Genomic DNA, 17,772 nt, shown 5'->3' on the forward strand with positions numbered 1-17,772 from the left:
CCCAATTGCACCCAAAGCTACTACCACCCCACCTAGATCATTCCAGCACCCCTCAGGGGGCAGTGTCATCCACTTCAAGATGTGAGTCTATTTGATTAGAAATTGCTGGGAAAACTGGAAAGCAGTGTGGTAGGAATTAGGTTTACACCAACACCTTACACTGTATTCCACAATATATTCTGAATGGACATGCAACTTTCTTATTAAAAGAAAATTAGAAGCAGACCATGTATATCTCACAGCTATGGATAAGGGATAGTGGCAATTACAAAGAATAAAATAGATAATTTTGATTACATGAAACTGAAAGGCTAGCAGACAACACAGAAAAAGTTTAGAAATTCCAAAATGCATAAAATATATTATAGTATTGTATAATGTCAATATATTTTACATCTTAATACCATAATAATTTAGACTTCTCTGGTGCAAAGGGAGAGCCAAAAAATTTTACACAGATTTTTCAGATCCTGGGGGTGCTGTACCCCTAACACCCATGATATGGAAGGGATAACTGTATGTAGAAACACATATACACAGCCATTCTTCAGTAGATAAATTGTCCTAGGATATGGACAGTTCTCAAAAGAATTGCAAAATAGTAACAACTACATGAAAGAAAGATCCAAATCACTAATAATAAGAGAAATGCAAATCAAAACCCTCAGGTTTTACCTCACACCCTGCAAGTTGTCCAAAAAAATGATAATGTTGGAGAGGTTGCCAAATGATAGGCATGCTAATGCATTGTTAGTGGAGCTATAAATTGATGAAATCATTTTGGAAAGCAATTTGGAATTATACAAATAAATGTCCATATCCTTTGACCCAGAGATTGCATTACTAAGCTTATATCTCAAGAATCTATTGATTAGAAAATTTCTCTAGACATCAAAATATTAATAGCAACACTTTTTTGTGATAGCAAAGAATTGAAAAAAAAAGATGCCCATTGATTGGGAAATGGCTAAACAAATTATGATATGTGAATGTATTGGAATATTACTTTGCTGTAAGAAAATGATGAATATGGTGAATACAGAGAAGTATAGAAAAATAGATATGAACTGATACAGAATGTAAACAGCCAAGAAAATAACATGCATGATTACAACAACATAAATAGAAAGAAAAAATACCCCCCCCAAAAGTAAGTGTAGCCAAATTATAAAGATCGAGCATGACTTGAAAGAATAAATATGAAACTACCTCCGTTCATCCCTTCATTGACACAGATCTACAGGTGTGCACTTAGCATGTGTTTCCAGATTTTTTCAATGTATTGATCAGTTCTATGAATTTCCCCTCCCCCTTTTTTTATCTTTAAAAAATATCATGTATTATATGGGATGACTCTCTGGGAAGAAGTAGGGAAAGAATATCATGATGGCATGAAAAAAAAGAGTAATAAAAAACATTTAAAAAAATGCATCAGATAGAATCATTATCAGGACATCCAAGAAAAATTCACAGTAATTTCTTTTTTTAGTCCCAGTCATCGTAGGGAGACAGAGAGAGAGGTCTTTGGACAAAGAGATAATGGTCTGGCCAGGAGCATGCCAGGTGGAGCATTCCAGTGCCTATGGCCTGAAAGATAATCAAGACTGAATCATGGGAAGGATGCACAAGAGCAGGAAGTGGTTCCAAGAAGTCCTTTAACTAGTTCAGAGTATGGAAACAAGTAACCTCTAGCTTCTCTGTTGCTTACTACCTAGTTCCAAGTCACAGATCCAGGGTAGACTAAGGGGACCTGTACCTAGGGGTAACAGAGAGGTCATAGTCACAGTCAGGGGCCTTAGATGTGTACTTAGCAAGGAACAAGTGAAGAAGCAAACCATAGTTGTGTTTTGTGCTAACCTCAGGAGCAGAGGACAGACACAGTTCTAGCTTCTAGGCCAGGTTGAAACCTGCAGTGAAAAAATCAGGAGGCAGGAGTCCCAGAATAAATGGGAGTCACTCTGAACATTCAGTTCTGTCACTTCCCATCCAGCTGATATTAGTTGAGTCCAGCAGCAACCTACTGAAACTTTCAAACAGGGCCAACAAACATCTTACTCATGCCTAAACCTTGGTTAGGATTTTGCAGAGCTCAGACCAGGGGAACAATGAGTGAACTTTATCCTGGATCATATCACTTTGGAAGCACTGAAAGTTTGTGGGACTCTAGCCTGAACTGTCCTTAATACCCTGGAATAACAAAGCACTCTATACTATGAAAGAAGCAGAGGGGACCCAAAGGACAAAAGCTAAACCCAGACATCCCCACCTCCCCCACTTCTGTCACCCTGCAGAAGTATGCAGAACCAAGTCCTAACATAAAATTCAAAGTCAAAAAGCAGGCTAGAAGTCTATGTTCATCCATTTTTGAAGAATACCATGACATCAGAGAAATGATGACATGACTTGCACTTGATTTTGTTTTGAGGGAGGGAGGGCTGGGCAAGATCACCAACCTCACTTTCTTCTCTTGAGCCATCTGGGTCCAGTAACCAGATATTCATCAGGATGACTGGAGATGGCTGCAGACTAGAAGAATAAATAAACAAAAGAAAAGAATCCTACCATAAAGTACTATTAAAGTGATAGGGAAATTCAAGACATAAATCTAGAAGAGAATGTCTCCAAAATATACACAAAGTCTCAAAGAAAAACATAGCGTAGACCTGATTCCAATCAAAAACCCTACAAGAGATAGAGCAAGAGTTGTTTTTTTTAGTTTAAAAATTATCTTAAAAACCAAATGAGAATGTAGACAAAAAATGAGAAAAGAAATGAGAGCTATAGGAGAAAGTTAAGGAAAGAGAATTAACAGCTTGGAATAAAAAGTACAAAAACTTGCCAAAGAAAATAACTACCTATAACTTAGAACGGATTAACTGAAAGCTAATGGTGCCATGAAACTCCAAGAAATGCTAAAACAAAAAGACTAAAAAATAAATTTAAAAAATGTAATGTATCTCATAGCAAAAACAAATGACCTGGAAAACTGATTGAGGGATCATTTATGAATCACTGAAAATCAAATCTGAAAGTCATGACCAAAAAAGAGCCCAGATATCATATTTCAAGAAATCATTAAAGAAAACTGCCCAGATCTTTTAGAGCCAGAGGGCAAAATGGAAATAGAAAGATTCCACCAATCACCTCCTAAAAGAAATATTAAAATGAAACCGCTGAGGAATATTATAATCAAAATCCAAAGCTTCTAATTCAAAGTAAAAACATTGTGGACAGCCAGAAAAAAAGAAATTCAAATATTGAGGAGACACAGTAATTACACAAATTTTGCGGTCACTATAAGGTAGCAGTTTAGAATACAATATTTCAGAAGGCAAAGAGATCTACACTTAAGAACCAAGAATAACTTACTCAGCAAAACTGCGCATTATCCTACAGAGGGAAACATGGATCTCTGATGAAATAGAAGACTTTCAAGAATTATTGATGAAAAGACCAGAGCTGTATAGAAACTGATATATAAACACTGAAGCCAAGAGAAGCATAAAAAGAAAAACACAAATGAACATTCATATGAGATTAAACAAAGATCAAATGTTTCCATTCTTACATGAAATGGTGATACATGTACTCCCACTGGACTCTATCATCATTAGAGGTAATAGAGAGAATTTAATTAGAAGGCTTGACATTAGTTTGATTATATTTTGATGATGAATGGAAAGAGAAGAATGAAAAAGGAGAGAAGCTGAATGCACTGGAAGAGGGAAGAGAACAGAAGAATAGGGAATACATGGGGGCGGGGGAGAATGGAGAAAATTCCCTGCTAGAATAAACACAAATAGAAGTCTATGCAACAAAAAGGAAGGAGTGAGGGTGAACAAGCAATACTTGAACCTCTCTCTTATCTGTGCTGGTCAGAGGAGAAACGAATACACTTGTACACTATAATGGGTAATTAATAATAACCAAGAAAATAGATCATTTTATTGTCTTGGCATTCAGAAAGAATGTGTCAGTGACTCCCCAGTAAATCCAAACACCTTTAATGCAGAGTAAAGCAGTTTTTTTTATACTCAAAAGCCAATTAATCAAAAAAAAAAATCCTATTACAACAAAATAACCAGGACACAAAGTTAGGTAATCTAATTTCTAATTGGAAGAAAGTTTAGGGGCTTTCCAAGTTGAGAGGGCAAAGAGTAAATTTCAGTCCAGTAGGGAAGGGTATGAGTAGGTTTGGGGGTCCTCTATTCATAAAATAAAAAGATGTTGATTAATTACATTCACCTGAATATGTAAAATGATAGATGACATATATAATTGATTTTCCCATGGATGTATAACAGAAAAACAACAAAATGGAGAATACATATGGCAGCACAAGATAGAGCCAGTGTTCACAAGGTAGAATCTGATTGGTCCTTCTGATTCTCACACTAAATTAACTTCATTTTGTACATGGTCTTCATTTTATCTTATCAAAACACAGTTGGGTACAGAAATACATTTCACCCAACAGGGAAATAAGAGAGAAAGTGTTTAAAGGGAAAGGAGGGGAAAATAGGGAGGGTAGATCAAAAGTCATTAGAAGCAAAACAAAATCTTTAAAAAAGGGCAGGAGACAGAGGGAAACATATAAGAGAACAGGATGGAGGGAAATACACAATTAATAATTATAATTGTGAACATGAGTGAGATGAACTCACCCATAAAACAGAAGAGAATAGCAAAATGGATTAGAAATCAGAATCCAACAAAAAATACATTTGAAAATAGAAAAATATGTCCAAAATGAAAGGGTTGAATTTTCAGCTGAAGCAGAAAAAAGGCAACGGTAGCAATCATGATCTCAGACAAAACTACAGCAAAAATAGACCCAATTAAAAGAGATAATCAGAGAGAGACTAATATCAATACTAAGCATGTATGTATATGTATGTTTACACACACATACACACACACACACACACACACACACACACACACATACCAAATGCCTTAGTATCTAAATTCTGCAAGGAAAAGCTAAAATGAGTTATAGGGAGAAATAAGCAGTAAAACTATAATTATCAGAGGATCTCATATCTAGATAAAACTAAGCAAAAAAGAAATGTAGAAACTGAATAGAATTTTAGAAAATTTAGGTATGATACATCTCTGGAGAGTGTTGAATGGGACTAGATAGAAATATACATGTGAATGGCATCTTCCTAAAAAAGTGGACTATTATTAGGGCATTAAAACTTCATGCATGCAGAAAAGCAAAAATATTAAATGCATCTTTTAAGGGTCATAATACAATAAAATATATTCTATCAAGGGTTTTTCAAGCAAAGATTCAAAATTAGTTGAAAACTAACTTGATCTTAAAGAATGGGCAGGTCAAAGAAAAAATAATTGGAATAATAATTTCATTAACAATAATGGCAACAATGAAATAGACCGAAATTTTTGAGATTCAGCCAAAACAGTACTTAGAGGAAAATTTATCTCTAAACACTTTCATCAGTAACAAAAAGAGAAGATAATTGAACTGGGCATGCAATTAAAAAAAAAAAAAGCCTAGAAAACCAGCACATTAAAAAAAAATTAAGCACCAAAATAGAAATCCTGAAAATCAAAGGAGAATAACAAAATTGAAAGCAAAAAAAAAAAGGCCCCGGAACAAATAAACAAAACAGCTGTTAAAAAGATAAGTATTTAACTAACTTGATATTTTTTAAAAAAAGAATTCCAACATTACATGAAAGGTTTGAAAAAAATAGGAAAAGAAATAGTCCTGCCAGCCCCTTTGACACAAATATAATTAATACTTAAACCAGGAAGAGTCAAAACTATAAACAAAACAAACAAAAACCCCTAATGAATATTGATATAAAAGTTTTAAAATATTAGCAAAACTATTATAACTTAACAAAGATTGTATATTATGACCAGGCTGGATTTATTCCAGGAATGGAGGGCTGATTCAATATTAGGTAAGCTATAAACATAATAATCAATGTTAATAACAAATGAAAATATCAGTAGAAGCAGAAAAAAGACTTTTCACAAGATATAACACCTTTTCCTGTTACCAAACACTAGAAAGCATGGAAATAAATATAACTTTCCTTAATATGACAAGTAGTATCTATCTAAAACCAAGAGCTAGCCTTATCTATGATGGAGATAAACTAGATCAGGGGTAGAGTAAGGATTTCCCTTATCACCACTGCTATCCAATATAGTGCTAGGAAGGCTAGTTATAATAAGAAGAAAGAAAAAAAGAAATTGAGCATAGGCAAAGATGTTACAAAATTATCATTTTTTGTGGATAATATGATGAAAACCCCAGATGTGGATAATATTAGCAAACCCTAGAGTCAACTAAAAAACTGATCTAAATTCCAGCAAAATTTCAAAATATAAAATAAACCCATATAAATCATCAACATTTTTTTATATAGCCAATAAAATCCAGTAGGAAGAGATAGAGAAATTCTATTTAAAATTACAACAGATAACATAAAATACTTGAGAATCTACCTGTTAGGATTTATCAATACAATTATAAAAATACTTTACATAAATAAAGACAGATCTTAATAATTGGAGAAATATTAATTGCTCATAGGTAGGCCAAGCCAATGTAACAAAAATGAAAATACTACTTAAATCCATTTATTCAGAGTCATACCAAACAAATTATCAAAGAATTACTTTATAGAACTAGAAAAAATGAAATTCATCTGGAGGAGCAAAGGTCAAGAATAAATATCAAGGGAATTAATGGAAGAAAGTGGAAGAAATGAGACCTAGCTAGCAGTACCATATCTCAAACTATATTACAGTCATAATCACCAAAATAATTTGCTACTAGGTAAGACGTTGATTAATGGAACAGATTAGGTACACAATGCACAGAAGCAGATGAGTACAGTAGCAGAGTGTTTGGAAACTTACACAGTTCTTTTAAGATTGCAAACTTCCCCCTGAAAGGCCCATTATTTTAGTACTATTATGCTGGTGATGTATGGGTGTAGGTCACAGATCACTACAGTGTTTGAAATAACTGGAGTGTAAAATCACTCCAAGGTCTTTGTGGTTAAATGTTTGGTAAGTGTGGGCAGCCTAGAACACAAAACAAAGAAGAAAATGTTCAAGAGAAGCAGTGAACTGATGCCATTGGAGAAATATGTAACCAGAAAGAAAAAATGAGCTGGTCATAGAAAGAGACAGCTGATGGACAACCATCTGCTCCACTGGTAGCAACATAACGTCAAAAGAACATGAAGAAGGCTCTATTACTTTGTGAACACGTGTAACTTGTACAGGATGAGGAGGCACAGATGAGTTGCAGTAGCGTCCTTGGATCCAGTTGCACTGGAATATCTCCATATACCTTTTGTTCTTCCATTTTGCCACAACTGAAAAGATGGTTTTCTCCCCATCTCAAGAACATTATATCATAGTCATTTCAAAATATACTTTCCCACTCCCGCAGTAAGCTTTACCTAGTGACAAAGAACTGAATAAAACCATTTGACACTGTTTAAACATAGGGTGGGAAACCTGCGGCCTCAAGGCCACACGTGGCCCTGTGCTATAAGATATGATGAATAATGAAGAATTCAGAAAAACTTGAGAAGACTTATCTGAACTAGTACAGATAAAATTAGCAGGACCACGAAAATGACTCCAATAATGTAAATGAAAAGAATGCCCAAATAAAATTCAATATTATATAATTGTCATGAGCAATCTTGGCCCTGAAGAAGTGATATAGAAATAAACCTCTCTCCTTTCAATAGAGAGGTAGGGAGTTATGGGTTTAGAATGTTATATACGAGGGTATGTGGCCCTCTAGGTCCTCAAGTGTGGCCCTTTGACTGAATTCAAACTTCACATAAGAAATCCCCTTAATAAAAAGATTTATTCTGTAAAACTGGACTCAGTCAAAAGGCTTCCCCCAGGAGGTTGCAGGTTTCCCACCCCTGCTCTAGCTTATAAGTCCCCACTAGTGTATTTTTTTGTCCCTAGTCAACTAAAGGATGTGATTTATTGAAATAGTAACATAGCATCTCTACTATAAACATGAAAATACATCTAGTATCAATAGGGAGAGTAACCATACATAGACCTCATAAGTATTTGCATGGTAAATACATATATCCAAGGCAACTTATATACTTGACTTCCCAGTAGGCTTATAAAAAGGGTTTTGTTTGTTTTACCATTTATAAGATGAAAGTTTGGAAGGGACATAACTCTTGTATCTCATTTTCTCTGTTACTTATGCCTTATATCCTGCCATTTTACCTGGTAGATTAGGGACTTAGTTGACCAGAGGAGCTCTAATCAATTCCCATACCCCTGCCACAATATTTAAGACTTTTCCTTTCCCTTTCCTTCCCTTACCTGTCCTGTTCTTGTCTTTTTCTGTCCTTTTTTATTTCCTTGAATTATATATCCAGTAGTGGAATCTCTGGGTAGAAGCATATGAAAGATTTAGTGACTTGTGTAATTCCAAATTATTTTCTAGGTAGACTTGACCATCTCATCACTCTACCAGTATTCTCCCTCTCTTTCCTGCAGTCCCTCCAACATAAATTCTTGTGTCATCCATGTTACTCCATCAATTGCAATTCAAAGGAGAAATATTCAGTGTCCTTGTATTGCTTCTTTTGACCACCATGTGAGCACTTGCCTTGTGTGAATTCTTCATAAAATAATTTTTTATGCAAACCTACGTTTGGCATTTGAACAACATGGCCAGCCCACTGGATCTGCATTCTCTGCAGTAGAGTTTGAATGTTCGGCAGTTCAACTTGAGAAAAGACCAAGTTGTGTAGGGCCTTCAAAGCTAAAGAAAGGGATTTACATTGTCTCTGCAACTCCTTTGAATCAATTCTATTGGCTTTATATTGCCATGCCTAGAATATATTCCCTCATTGTCTTTGCCTCTAAATCCCTAGTTCTCTTAAGTCTTAACTCATATGCTTTCCCTGTCCCCCCTAAGCTGCTTTTCTCCCCAAATCACCGTATGTTTTTTATAGAAATACATACAGTATTCTTATGTTGCCTCCCAGGCTAGACTGTAAACTTCACAAATGTAGGAACCTTTCACTCTTGTCTGTGTACCCTAGTGCCTAGCATAGTTGACACTGAATAAATGTTTGTTGATTCATCTCCATTAGCAGCTGATCACCATGTAATGAATATTCAAAGAATACTTTTCAACTTAAGTTGAAAAACTGTCTCTCAAATGATAAAAATATATCACAGAATCCCTGAATTGATTCATTATGAGTAGACAGCCATTTTATTTGACCTCCCTGGAAAGAATCAGTCCAGTCAAATTCTAACTGCTTAGGCCAAGAGACCACCAGGTTGACATATAAACATTGAGCTTAGAGAAATATCTGCCCCTGTGGAATTATTTCTTTAGAGGTGTCCCTCAGGACTGACTTAGAGGATAGGATTCAGTCTGAGGAGAAAGTGATGATATCTCTCTAAAAGTGAGATCAAAATCCTTTGAGTTACCTGAGCCCAAGCAGGAAATGAGTGCAGGTCTCATATAGAGTACCTAGCCTACAAAGTCATGGCACAGGAGTAATTAAGGTTAACAGGTTAACATGGAATTTTTCTTGTTTCTCTGGAGTAGTTACCAAGGAAGCCCAGGCAAGCAAACGGAGTCTACTTGGTGTTGCTTATGGAGAAGGTGATGGTGAGAAGCTAGACATATATTTCCCTGCTAAGACCTCTGAAGGTAAGTTGAGGGCTGAGGAAGTAGAGGTTCCTAGAAGTGGATTTAATCTGGATGTAAAGGAAATTTTTCTTATCATCATGGGTTGTCCAACAACTAAAAGGGTAAGCAGCAAATTCCTCATTATTAGAGGTCTTCAAATGGAGGCTGAATGATGTCTTGTTAGGGATGTTTATACAGGGGGTATCTGCCTAAGGGGTGGTTAAGTTAGGTCAGGTGGGGAACCTGTGACCTCAAGGTCCTCAAATGTGGCCCTCTAACTGATCCAAACAGTGATCACAGAGGTTACTTCCAGTTCTGAGATTTTGTAATTCAGAGCTATGCATTACTTCAAATCTCTGAGTTTTTGTTTACTCTCTGACAAAATGAGGGAGTTGTACTGATAATGTTCATTCATGTGTCTTGAGTCACACGCATACACATATACACACGTATGTGTGTATGTATATATTTCTTACAGAGTTACCTTTTTTCCTGTTTATTCATGGAGGATATTGGCAAGAAGGAAGGTGAGCCATGGGAGATATAACTCTATAGAAGGTGGGTGTGGTGGATAGGATATTAGTCCTGGAGTCAGGAAGACCTGTGTTCAAATTCATCTGCAGATGCTTACTAGCTGTGTGACCCTGGGCAGGTCACTTAACCTTTCTCAGTTTCCTTAGGCATGTATGCACCTCCCAAGTTGTTGTGAGAATCAAATGAGATAATATTTATATTGTAAGCATTAAAGTCCTATGTAAACGCTTCTTATTATCATGATTATAGAAGTTGGAGGTGGGGAGGGCAGGAATTATCCTATCTTCCCTAGGTTCTAGCAGCTCTGGCAGCCTTCCTGACCTAGGAAGAAAGCTAAATAGAGAAGGTATGTGTCAAAGGACTAGTAAGACAGCAACTGCTACTTAGGTGTTGCCTATCAGTGATTTCAGCTGTCCTTCACCCTTTCCCTGAGCCCCTACCTGAGAGGGGCAATATGCTAGGGAGAAGAGGTAAAACCAGAACAAACACTGCAGAGGCACCAAGTGGGTGCTAGTACTTGCCTGAGCAACTTGCTTCCAGGTAAACAGGCAGCATTGGGTGTTTTTCCTTCCCCAGTAAGGACTCTTCAGCCTTTATGGTGCCCCCCTTGACAGCAGCAGGAGTAGCAGTGGCTGTAGTGGCTTATGACCTTGCTCCAAAAGGTAAGTAAGGAAATTGAGGGGGAAGCATTAGAAGTATGTCCTAGCTCAAAGGTGAAGCATCATTTGTCATGCCTATGCAGGTAATATCGATCTGATGTTGAGCCAGGTGAGACGCAGTGCCATCTTCATCCAGAAGCAATACTCATTCAACAGGTGGGTGCCTGCCAGAAACTTGTATCTTGCCAGATAGCATCGGAGGGAATGTCTGGGCAATGACCAGAGAACAGAGGACTTAGTTGTTCATTGTTAAGTCAAAATTTTTCTCTGATCAGATACTTTTAGAAAACCATTTGCAAAGTTGGATTAAACAAAGATTGCTAGGAGAAGCTCCAACTTTTTCCTTCTGTTCTAACTACAGGGGAATTTACCTATGTGGACATTCAGCTGGAGCTCAGTTGGCCTCCATGGTGCTCTTGACAGACTGGGTTGAACATGAAATCATTCCTAACATTAAAGGTATCTATATGAATATTTTACCCTGTGAGCAGTTATTTCACATGCAAAAAGATAATTTTTGTGCCAAAAATAACTATCACAAAAAAAGAAATAAAAAATAAAACAATGCAAAAATGCATAAAGTCCAAACCCCATAACAAATTTAACAAATGTGAATTTAGCACCTACTGTATGTGAGGTACTGTGCTATATACTGGGAACGTACAAAGACAAAAAGGAAACATTTTCTGCCATTGAAGGAGCTTGTATTTTAGATGGAAATAACTCGTACTCACATAAATATAAAAGGGGGGGGTAGAGAAACAGGCAAAGAAGGAAATTAGACTGCTTGCATGGGTCCTGGGTTCAAAGGATACCCTTGGTCTAACACAGTGACAGAGCAGCCTTATAATAGCTTTGCTGCCTCCAGCTTTGCTCATTTTTTTCCACTTTGAAAATGAATGCCTCATTGCCTATCTCTAGTTCACTGTCTGTTCCATCTCTCTAATCCTTTCTATTGTGATCGTTCAGTCATTTCAGTAGTGTCCATTTGGAGTTTTTCTTGGCAAAAATACTTTGCCTTTTCTTTCTCCAGCTCATTTTACAAATGAGGAAACTGAGACAACAGGGTGAAGTGATTTGCTCAGGTTGACACAGCTAATAAGTGTCTGAATTCAGATTTGAACTCAGGTCTTCCTAAGTGTAGGACTGGTGCTGCTATCCACTAAGCCACCTAGCTGCCCTTTCTGTTGACAGATGTGTAAACATGATTTACTATCAGTTCTTTGAAGTGATTGGCTGCTCCACTGAGCAGAGGTCTGAAGCCTTTCACTGTTTTCTTTAGTCTTAGGAACCATCATGTAAATTGTTTTCATGATTCTACTTTCTTTGCACTGTACCACTATATACATGTCTCCCCAGGTTTTCCTTCTTGGATTTCTTCATATTTGTCTTTTTTATGACAGTAATATTCCATCATTTTCATATACCATAACTTTTCAGTCATTCTTCTCTTTATTTAAAAAGAAATTCTAATTTATTTATTTATTTTTAGTTTTCAACATTCATTTCTACAAGATTTTGAGTTCCAAATTTTCTCCCCATCTTTCCCCTCCGCCCACCCCAAGACAGCATGCATTCTGATTACCCCTTCCACCAATCTGCTCTCCCTTCTATCACACCCCTCCCTTCTCTTATCCCCTCTATTTTCTTGGAGAACATGATAGATTTCTATATGCCATTAACTGTATCTCTTATTTCCTACTTGCATGTAAAAACAATTTTTAACATTCATTTTAAAAACTTTGAGTTCCAACTTCTCTCTCTTCTTCCCTCCCCACCCAACCCCACTGAGAAGGCAAGCAATTCAATATATGTTATACATGTGTAGTTTTGCAAAAGACTTCCATAAAACTCATGTGGTAAAAGACTAACTATATTTCCCTCAATCCTATCCTGTCCCGCATTTATTCTGTTCTCTCTTTTGACTCTATCTCTCCTCAAAAGTATTTACTTCTAATTACTCCCTCCTCTCATTTGCCCTCCCATTCTATTGTCCCTTCATGCCCCCACTTATCCCCTTCTCCCCTACTTTCCTGTAGTGTAAGATAGTTTTTCATAGCAAATTGTATGTTATTCCCTCCTTAAGCTAAATATAATGAGAGTAAGGTTCACTTTTTCCTTCTCATCTGCACTCTCTTCCCTTTCATTGAAAAAGTTTTTTCTTGCCTCTTTTATGTGAGAGATAATTTGCCCAGTCTACTTTTCCCCTTCTCCTCTCAATATATTCCCCTCTCAACCCTTAATTTTATCCCTTCCTATTCAACTCACCCTGTGCCCTCTGTCTATATGTATATAATCCCTCCAACTACCCTAGTACTGAGAAAAGTCTCAAAAGTTATAAATATTATCTTTCCATGTAGGAATGTAAACAGTTCAACTTTAGTAAGTCCCTTATGATTTCTCTTTCCTGTTTACCTTTTCATGCTTCTCTTCATCCTTGTGTTTGAAAATCAAATTTTCTATTCAGCTCTGGTCTTTTCATCCAGAATGCTTTAAAGTTCTCTATTTCATTAAATTTTTTCCCCTGAAGTATTATACTCAGTTTTGCTGGGTAAGTGGTTCTTGGTTTGACTTCTGGAATATCATATTCCAAGCCCTGGGATCCCTTAATGTACAAGCCGCTAGATCTTGTGTTATCCTGATTGTATTTCCACAATATCAAATTGTTTCTTTCTGGCTGCTTGCAATATTTTCTCCTTGACCTGGGAGCTCTGGAATTTGGCTACAATATTTCTAGGAGTTTTCCTTTGGGGATTTCTTTCAGGAGGTGATTGGTAGATTCTTTCAATATTTATTTTATCCTCTGATTCTAGAATATTGGGGCAGTTTTCCTTGATAATTTATTGAAAGATGATGTCTAGGCTCTTTTTTTGATCATGGCTTTCAGGTAGTCCCATAATTTTTAAATTGTCTCTGCTGGATTTATTTTCCAGATCAGTTGTTTTTCCAATGAGATGTTTCACATTGTCTGCTATTTTTTCATTCCTTTGGTTTTGTTTTTCATAAAGTCATTAGCTTCCATCTCCTCCATTCTAATCTTTAAAGAACTATTTTCTTCAGTGAGCTTTTGGATCTTCTTTTCCATCTGGTCAGTTCTGCTTTTTAGGGCATTCTTCTCTTCGTTGGCTTTTTGGATCTCTTTTGTCATTTGGGTTAGTCTATTTTTTACAGTGTTGTTTTCTTCAGCATTTTTTTGATCTCTTTTAGCAAGCAGTTGATTCATCTTTTATGATTTTCTTGCATCACTCTCATTTTTCTTCCTAATTTTTCCTCTGCTTCTCTTACTTGATTTTCAAAATCTTTTTGAGCTCTTCTATGGCCTGAGACCAATTCATATTTTTCTTGGAGACTTTGGATGGAGGACTTTTATTGTTTCCTTCTGTTTGCATGCTTTGATCTTCCCTGTCACCAAAGTAAGATTCTATAGTCTGATTCTTTTTTCAGTTTTTGCTCATTTCCCCAGTCATTTACTTGACTTTTGAGCTCTTTGTGAAGGTACATCTCTGCTTCCAGTGAGAGTGGGAGATGTACTGTCAGCTGCTGGATTCCCCCACAATCTGTGGGCCTAGAGCTCCAGAAACAATTGCTGTCTCTGCATCTGCTGCTGCTGTGGCTGCTGCGGGTTCCTCTGCCCCCCCTCCCCCGCCTCCTTCCCCCTCTGCTGCCCTGGGGCTGGGGCTGGACCACTTCACTCTTCCACACTGATCCCACAGGCTTTTCCCCACTGACCTTCCAATTTGTCTTTGGCATTTTGGGGTCCTGAAGTCTGGAGCCTGCCACAGTCTCCCCAAGGTCTGCTCAGGTCCTTTCTGTGCTGGTGCTGCCCACAGTGGACTGTGCCCTGCCCCCTGCATGGCATGATAGACAGTTCCCTGTGACCTTCCAGGTTGTCTTGGGCTGAAACTTTGCTTCACTCCATCATTCTGTGGTTTCTGCAGCTCCAGAATTTGTTTAGGGCCATTTTTTACAGGTATTTGGCTGGGCTTGGGGGCAGTGCTTTAGAAAGTATGGGCTGTTACTCCTCCATCTTGACTCTGCCCCCCCCCCCCATTCTTCTCTTAATAGTTTATAAGTGCAACTTTAAATATTTTTCTATATAGAACTTTCCCTTATGTCTTTGACCTTCTTAGAATATATGCCCACTAGAAGGTGGAAAAATTGGGACACTAATAGTTAGAGTAGGTAGAGTTGTGAATTGGTCCAGCCATTCTGAAGAATAATTTGTAACGATGCTGAAAGGGCTATTAAACTGTGCATTCTGTCCCAATTGGAATTTAACAAAAGGATAAATTGAGGCAGATCTCTGCCCTGTCAGTAAATGGGTCAATGTCTTGCCTCCATTTATGTCAAAGACCTCAAGCCAAAAGACAGTTCCCCTTATATAGGTTTTGGGGAGCACAGAACAAAGAACAGAACAAGGCAGATGACATCATGACATTGGGACAATGTGATTGGTTACAGAGCTGAAGTACAGGGAACAACATGACTAGTTGGAAGTTTGGTAATGGGGTCAAGCAACAACCCCACTAAGAAATGCTTATAGTTTGAGTCCAGGTGTGAGATAGTAGCCCAGACTTTTGAAGAGCAAACTAGACATCCTTGAAGGATAACTTGGTGGAGTAAATATATCAGGTCCAACCCACTTTGTGTTCACACATATTCCCCAAGGTTAGCAAAATTCCTTGAAGCAGAAGAACTGGACTTTTAAACTTAATCCATTACAGGCCAGCTGAATTTCTGAGGTAAATTGAAAGACCTTTGTCATGACTTAAGCAGTTCTATTACAAAGCCAATTAATTGTAAATAGTATCAATAAATAAATAATACACTATCACTCTTAATCTTCTCAATACCCTTTGACCCAGCAATATACTACTAGGTCTGTATCTCAAAGAGATCAAAGAAAAAGAAAAAAAGACCTATATATACAAAAATATTTATAGCAGCTCTTTTTGTAGTGGCAAAGAATTGGAAATTGAGAGGAAACCCATCTATTAGGGAATGACTGAACAATTTGTGGCGTATGATGTGATGGAATACTATTGTGCTAAAATGATGAGCAGGATAGTTTTAGAAAGAAGACTTATATGAACTAATGAAAAGTGAAATGAGCAGAACCAGGAGAATATTGCATACAGTAATGACAATATTGTATGATGATCAACTGTGAGTGACTTAGCTATTCCGATCAATACAGTGATCCTAAACAATTCTGAAAGAATTATGATCAAAAGTTCTGTTCGTCTCCAGGGAAATAACTGATAATTCTGAGTATAAATTGAAGCTTTTTTTTTCACTTTTTTCACTTTTTCTTTCTTTTTTTCACTTTATTTTTCTTTCTTTTTTTGCAATATGGCTAATGTGGAAATATGTGTTACATGATTTTATATGTGTAATCGATATTATATTCTTTACCTTCTCAGTGGGAAGAGGAGAGTAAAAGAGGGAGAGAATTCAGAACTCTAAATATTTTTTAAATTAATGTTAAAAATAAATAATAAATTAATTTTAAAAATGATAAAAATGAATAAATATGCCCAATAGTAATGTGTCCCACTATAAAGAGGAATATGTACAGTTTAGTGATTTTAAAAAAAGTATAATTTCAACTTTTTTCTAGCATATTTAGACTAGTTCATGCATCCATCAACAATGCACTAGTGTTTCTATCTTCCCATGCCCCCTCCAGAGTTATCAGAGAGATTTGCTGTGAAGGTTCTTTTCCTCAATTAAATCCATTCCCTTATTCTAGCTGCATTGATTCAATTCATGAAAAAACTTTTAAATTTTATGTATTTCTGCTTTCTCTTTCATGGCATTGGCATGGGATTAGAAAGAAAGCCATAGTTTCTAGCCTACAATAAGAAGTCCCAGCTGCTTTTGCATTATTTCCCCTGCACCAGTCAGTTCTGAAATCTGGCTGTTTGATGTCTGGTCACACAGGGATACTACAAGGATTGGTCCTTCTGTTTGGGCTGAGGGATTCAGCTTCTTGAGCAAATAATGAAGCTGAGGATGTTGAAACTTAAAAAGTTCTCTAGGCAACAGATCATATATGAAAGGCAGTTGGCCCAGTTTCATCTTGCTCAGATGACATATATGGTTCAGAGTGTCTTTTTTCCTGGGGTCAAGTACTAGGTATATTACCACTGGAGGTCTGGAGAGACATGTAGGCCCAGGAAAGCTGTAATGGCACTCAGCCTAGAGTAACTTGCTGGACAGTTCACTTCTGCTTACTGAGCAGACCTTAGGAACCATCATGACCTATGGCCTAGCAAGTGATTACTTTGGGGTATTTCTATTATTGCAGGATTATTTACATGGTGGAGGGTTGAAGAAAAGAGGGATTGGAAGTGCTCATAGAGATAGCAGGTCCAGATAACAAGTAATAACACAAAGTATAAGAAATAACCGTAGTCATAATGGGTTCTATTATTTAAAATTGTTGTGAGATGTTTTACATGCTACCTATAAAATGCTATACACTGGTAATTGATTTTTAGATTATTATGAATGGACACAAGGACTCAATTAATTTGTACTATAGCACATTCAGTGGGTTGTCCATGCTTTATACCCCATTAAATTCTTGCTAAATCTCTTCAAAACTTCCTGCTCTTTTCTTTCTAACTTCCAGCATTGTCTAAAATTCTTATACAACATCTTAACACATTGCTGATCTGGCATCTGTGGGACAAATGAACAACATCAGAAACAAAAGTGTTCAAATTGTTCAATTTGCATTTAATTTTAGAGTGAGAATCCTAAATGGCTTTTTAAAGACTTCCCAAGGTCTGTTGTTCAATATGAGTTCCTAGCATTCTTCTTTAGATCCATGTTTGGGTGCCATCATCTCTGCAATTAAGCTTAGAAATCATTGACTCCATATTT

The 17,772-nt window shown here is 36.7% G+C and overlaps 1 protein-coding gene across 4 annotated transcripts in view; it reads left to right on the top strand.

Moving 5' to 3' along the window:
• Positions 1-17,772, top strand: part of AFMID (arylformamidase) — a 49,122-nt gene that overhangs the window by 8,038 nt on the left and 23,312 nt on the right. For all 4 annotated transcript variants that reach the window (XM_072645171.1, XM_072645168.1, XM_072645170.1 and 1 more), the window contains exons 3-7: positions 9,605-9,709; positions 10,167-10,215; positions 10,799-10,884; positions 10,965-11,037; positions 11,243-11,340. In XM_072645171.1, coding sequence (XP_072501272.1) covers positions 9,605-9,709; positions 10,167-10,215; positions 10,799-10,884; positions 10,965-11,037; positions 11,243-11,340 — 411 coding nt within the window. The remainder of the gene's footprint in view (positions 1-9,604; positions 9,710-10,166; positions 10,216-10,798; positions 10,885-10,964; positions 11,038-11,242; positions 11,341-17,772) is intronic.

This window comes from Notamacropus eugenii, chromosome 2 (assembly GCF_028372415.1).
Source record: "Notamacropus eugenii isolate mMacEug1 chromosome 2, mMacEug1.pri_v2, whole genome shotgun sequence".
Taxonomy (NCBI): Eukaryota; Metazoa; Chordata; class Mammalia; order Diprotodontia; family Macropodidae; genus Notamacropus; species Notamacropus eugenii.